The following is a 5738-nucleotide window of genomic DNA, read 5'->3' as shown; positions in this document are numbered from 1 at the left end:
TTTCACGCCAGAAAACAACCACCTCCTTTTATTGAGAAAACAGAGTTGATCCCGCAGTCGCTTCCCAGGTGACTCCACCCTGAGAAATGAGGTGGCATCCTTCTGCACCCACCCACAAGGACCCCCGGCCCCGGGCGAGGTGGAACACAAGGGTCCCTCCATCCCCTCCCAGGGGCACACGCTGGTCTGCTCAGGCCCTGGAGAAGTAGGCGTGCAGGGAGGGCAGGGTTCTGGTGGGGGGGTGGGGGCGCTGTGACGGGCATGGGGGTGCTCTGGGGGGAGGCGAGTGGCCGAGGGAGGTGGACTCTTGCTGGAATGAGGGAAGGGGAGGGAAGAATACCACCATCTCCTGAGGCCTGGCACTCTCTCCTTCCAGATTCTTCATAAATAAAACTTCACAGTAATAGAGGAACGTCCATCTCCAGGGCCAAACCAGCTGGTTTCTGGCCGGGGAGCCAGGCCTCAGTGGGACCGCACGAGGGCCCTGGGCCGGTGGGGCAGCACCGTGACCGCGGGGGGCTGGAGCACTGCTCTCTGGCCCTGTGTCAGGGGTGGGGTTGGGGGGGGCTGCGGCCCGCCCGGAGGTTCTGAGGATCGCTGAGGTAGTCGGAGCGGCCAGCCGCGCGTCCAGACAGGGGCGGATGGAGCATCACAGGCCACGGCCAGGAGTCAGGCCACCTGGGAGCAGACACTGAGCAGCAACTCCAGGCGGGTCTGGGGGGCGGGGGCGGCGCTGAGGGCCTTCTGAGGTTCCGTCTCCTGGAGACCCAGGGGCAGGGACTGTGGGGGAAGAGGGGGCCTGTGAGCCTGCACAGGGCTGAGCTTCTCCTGAAAGGGCTGCTTGGGCCCAGCGGGGGGAGACTGAGGCATTTCATGGGAGAACGAGAATCTTCTCTGTGAAGAAGAGAGGGCCGCCACAGACCCGTCCGGGGTCAGGCCTAACCCGGGTACCTGAGCACCGGCTTCCTTCAGAGACCGCCAGGGCCTCCACCAGGTCACGGGGAGCCAAGCAGGGCACCCAGGTTAGGAGGGCGACCAGTGGCCGGTGGCCTGGTTCCCAAGATGATCCTTCCGCGGTCAGGGCAGTTCCCAACGGTCCTGGGCCTCAGCTCCACTTTCTGGGGAGTGTCCGCGCAGGGAGGCCTCCTTCCGGCTAACTGCACCCCATCACACCCAGGGGCGCACACGGCCCAAACCCTCCAGCTCCCTGCAGGGGACCACAGACCACGTCCTGGCTTTGCGGCTCCGGCCCCATGATTTCTGGGGCTCAGGAACACCTGCCCTCGCCCGGCCCGGTGGTCGGGCCGGGGTCAGAGCACCTGCAGCTTGCGGGAGCAGGTGAGGTTGCCGTGCACCAGCCCCCACATAGCCAGCAGCTCGGCGGGCAGCAACTTGTGCACCACAAGCATGGAGCGGAAAAAGCAGGGTTCCTTGTTCATGCGGCTGTTGCGGTTCCGAGAGATGCCGAAAGTCTTGAAGCCCTCGTGGGCCGTGGGCTGCACGCCCAGCACCTCCAGACACATGCCCAGGAAGACGTCGTCGATGGGGTACAGCTCCAGGGTGTCGCAGGCGTGATGCAGGCGCCGGGCCAGGCTGCCGGCCATGAGGAAGCCCCCTCCGCCCGCGTACGGCGGGTAGCTGGCCTTGCTGTACAGAACCCCCGGGATGTAGTATTTGTTGTCCTTCTTGCGGATCGGCCTGGCGTGCTGCAGGACGTCGCCCACAAACAGGTCTTCCTGTGGCTGCCGGTCCGCCAGAAACTCGAGCAGGTTGGGGGGATTGACGAAGACATCGTCGTCGCCCTTGAAGATGAAGTGAACTTTGGGGCAGTAGATGTCAAACCACTTGAGGAAGTGGATCTCCTTGAGGGTCAGGTTGAAGAAGCTGTCGAGAAAGTCCCACTGCAGGATGTCGCCGTAGAGGCGGTCTTCGTAGGCCAGCAGCTGCTGGTAGTGGGCCCGCTCCTCCTGCTTGGAGGCCGTTCCCAGCAGGAAGAGGGTGCGCACGGCGCCGCGGCCTCTGCCCACCGTCTCCTGCTCACGGCCCCAGGTCTGGCGGATGGCCTCGCGGCGGTCGTGCTGCGTGATGACCGACTTGACCACCACCAGCAGGTAGACGTCACCGTGGCACTTCTCCGGGTGGTTCAGCAGCATGGGGAAGTATCGGCAGTGGCGATAGGACAGAAACTGCCGGAAGTGTGGCTCCAGGCCCTGGAACCAGGGCTGGTGGGTCAAGTTGACATTGACCGAGCAGTTAGTGATGTTGATGTCCCAAGTCTGGGGCCCTCGTGAGGCCATGGGCGTGGGGGCTACCGCATCCTTTGGGTTCTTCCAGAAACTGTTGGGGTTCACCAGGTGTCCGCTTGGCTTCTGAGCCTTTTGTGGCTCTAGAGTCGGGGGCGGGGTGCCTGCAGAAACTGGTTGGGAGTCAGACTGCGCTGGAATACCGTTACGGCCACCAGCAGGGCCAGGGACAGGCACACACTCTTGTAGACGGTTTTCTTCCTAGGGGTGAGGGGATGGAGGGTGGTTCAGAGGAGAGAGGAAGGGGTGAGTCCCCTGTGACTCTCCAGCAGCCTTGTTCGGAGCTGCAGTCCCAGATGGGCATGTGGAGCCTGGACACAGACTCAGGTCCTGCGGCCCGAGTGATCAGAGGAGGGTCCTGCCTTCTCCCCCACCCTGACTTCCCTCTTCCAGGACCAGGGCAACCTCGCTGCACGAAGTTTAAGTACAAGCACTGTGGAGTCAGGCTGCAGGGGTTTAAATCTTGGCTCTGCCACTTATAAGCTTAGTGACTCTGAGTGGGTCCCCTTAACCTCTCCAAACTGTCATTTCTTTTTCCCCGGCATGAGGATAACAACAAGGAATTGGAGTGCTATCTAATGTGCCTGGCACACAGTGGGTATGCAGTCCGGGGATGCTGTGCGTCTACAAGGACGACCTCTGGTGGAGACTTCTGCCTATTCCCCCAACCCCGGCAAGGCACCCGGTTTGCTTTCATTTCTCTGTGCAAACCTCACGACCCATTGGGGTGAACCATCCTGGGGGGCAGAGACAGCACCCGCTCTACAGCTTGGGAGCTCAGGAACCTCTGGGGGGACATCAGGGAGAGTCTCTAACGTGGGACCTGAAGAAGCCTGTCCCTTCCCCTTCCACCCCATCCATCTGATCCAACGCACAATAGCTGCCCTCATGGCTGAGCGAGGCCCGAGAATGGGACAGGGGTCTCCTGCCTCTTACCTGCTCTGCTCAGCTTGGGCCCCGCTCTCCCGCTAGGAGAGATGGCGTTCCCCCAGCTCTGCCTCCCCGGGGAAGGGAACACATTCAGACCTCCACTCTCCAGGGACCCTCTTTGTCCACCGAGCTCCTACCACACCCATTTCGGAAGCAGAAATTAGAGCTTTTTGCTAGAGGTGCTGGCAGGCCCAAGGCAGGGGGCCTGAGCCCTGGGGCCCCAGGACCCTCTCTCCTCAGCTCACACTCTGGAGGTGGCTAGGCCTCCTGGCCTGGTCTCTCTTGTGGAGACACAGGGGCTGGGGGCTTCGGGGACACAGGCAGTCCAGAAGTGTGGCGTCGCAGGGCCAGGCCAAGAGGGAGACAGCCCCAACCTCCAGAGGGGGAGCCGCAGGGCAAATGGAAGAAATAGACTGCAGTGTGGCATTACAGGGACGCTGGAGAAGTTGGGGGTGGCCCTCATGCCTGGCTAGTTGAAGGTTCGGGCACCCAGGGATGCCCCTGGTGATGAGCCCCCTGGAGCGATGTTTTCCCATGGAGTCCCAAGGGTTCCCGTTTATGGGGTAGGAGGAAGACTGGGTCACCCCAGGTGCTGGAGTGGGGGGTGTGACCCAAGACTCGACCCTCCCAAGGGGGACAGCAGAATGTTCTGGGTCAGGGTCTCTTGCCCCAGGCGTTTCAGCGAAACACCCCTTCGCCTGAGCGGGGGAGGTCGGGACTGGAGGAAGTCCAGCGGGGGTCACCCCAGGGGAAGGGGATGCGGCGAGGCCCCTCTGCCCAGGCCTAGCCACCTGCACCGCCCAACTCCATTTGTAGGACTAAAGTCCCTCAGAGGAGTAAAGAGAAGGGGACAGGGGGAGTGGGGCTGGAGGCCCGAGCTCCCCGGAGGAAGGAAAGCCCCTCCGGGCGGGGGGGGGGGGGGGGAAGCGGGGAGAGGACGGCGGTCGCCCAGGACGCAGGAGGCCCTCAGAACGGGGGACGCGACCGGGCTGCCGGAGAGCCCTTGAGTCCCCAAAGCCCGGGGTCCCGAGGTGGGCTCAGGGTGCCGCGGGGCCCGGGCCGGGCAGAGCCGAGGGGCCGCCGGCGACGGCAGCGCGCACGGGCTCCGCGGAGCCCGGCCGCGTCCGGCTGGTGCGGGCGCCGCGCACCCCCGGGCATCCCGGCCGCCGCCGCCGCCGAGCCCGTCCGTCCCGGGAAACTGAGGCCAGCCCCGGGGCACCCGGCGCGGCATCCTCCCATCCCCGAGAGCCGCCCGGCTCCCCCCCACCCCCGTGCATCCCGGACCTCGGGGGAGGGAGCCCAGGGTCCCCGCGCCCCCCGGCCCGGCCCCCCGCCCGACGGCCCGGCCGGGTCCCCCACTCACCACAGAGACATGGCGGCCCGGGCCGGGGCGGCGGCGGAGCGGGGCGCGCGGGTCGCAGCTCTGGGCGCCGCGGCTCGGGGACGGCGGGCGGGGACGAGGACGGGGCGGGCGGGAGCGAAGGCCGGGCCGCGCCCCCGCCGCGACTTTCCACTTCCCCGCGGCCGGAGGAGGGACCGGGAGGGGCGGCGGCGGCCCAGGTGCGTTAACCCCTTCGGCGCCCCCGGCCCTCCAGCCCCTCGGCCGCCGGGCCAGCCCTCCGCACTGCGGCGAGCGCCCGTGGCCCATTTCCTAGAGGCGGAACCCGAGGCCCGACCGGGAGTGGGGACCTCGGAGCCCACGAGGATCGCTCCCGTCACCTCTGTCCCCGGGTACTCGGTTTCCCCCGCGGAGCTTCCATGGGGTCGTCGGCCCTTCTGGAAGACTGTGAACCAGGACACCACCCACCTGCAACCTTCCTGGCGCCCCGCGGTCCCCACCGGCTCCCTCTGGCCCTATTAGGACTTTTTTTCCGTGGTAGGGGAGGCAGAGGAAGACAAAGCTTCCTTTTCCCCCTCCGATTCCCTCTGCCTTCTCCCCGTTCCCCCTTCCCAGGCAGGCCTCCCTGCACCCTGCTGTTGGGGCCCCTGGGCCAGCCGCCTAGGGCTTGTCTGCAGGGGAGAGGGGCTGCAGGGGGGGCAATGTCTGTGAGATAAGACGCCCCAGGAGGCTAGGCTGCCCGTGTCAGGGGCCACCGCTCCGGAAACCTTTTTCTGTGCCCCAACGTGGAGGCCCTCTCCCCCTCTGGGGTCCCTCCTGCCTCAGAGGGCTCCCCTCACTACCAAGGGAAGGCCTGCTTGCCTGGCCCCAACCATCTCTCTTTTCATCCATCTACAAATATTTTACTCAAACCCCTTTTTTGTCCCCAGCCTTTATTAATCTGCTTGTGTGTGTGCCAGACCCAGCGATTCCTAGGGAGTGGGCTCAAGTGACAGAAGACACAGAAGGGAATTCTTGGCTCAGCAGGGTCTGGGGAGATGGGTGTTTCCATCCGGGTGACTTCCAGAATCGTCCAGCAGGTAAAAACCTCTGCTGGTTTGGCCGTTGCACACCGGTCTGTTCTAGTCTTGCTCCATGATGAGGTCCCGTGGCTGAGCTGACAGCAG

At 65.0% G+C, this 5738-nt stretch overlaps 1 protein-coding gene across 1 annotated transcript; it reads right to left on the bottom strand.

Moving 5' to 3' along the window:
* B3GNT7 (UDP-GlcNAc:betaGal beta-1,3-N-acetylglucosaminyltransferase 7) lies at positions 1–4607 on the bottom strand. Its single transcript, XM_023259795.2, is given in 3 exon segments — positions 1–2407; positions 2410–2504; positions 4597–4607. Coding segments are annotated over 3 exon segments (1203 nt in total). The 3' UTR covers positions 1–1310.
* Positions 4608–5738: the final 1131 nt, after the last annotated feature.

Source organism: Felis catus, chromosome C1, assembly GCF_018350175.1.
Source record: "Felis catus isolate Fca126 chromosome C1, F.catus_Fca126_mat1.0, whole genome shotgun sequence".
Lineage (NCBI taxonomy): Eukaryota > Metazoa > Chordata > Mammalia > Carnivora > Felidae > Felis > Felis catus.
Note: the sequence above shows the minus strand (reverse complement) of the source record. Positions and strands in the feature narration are given on the sequence as shown.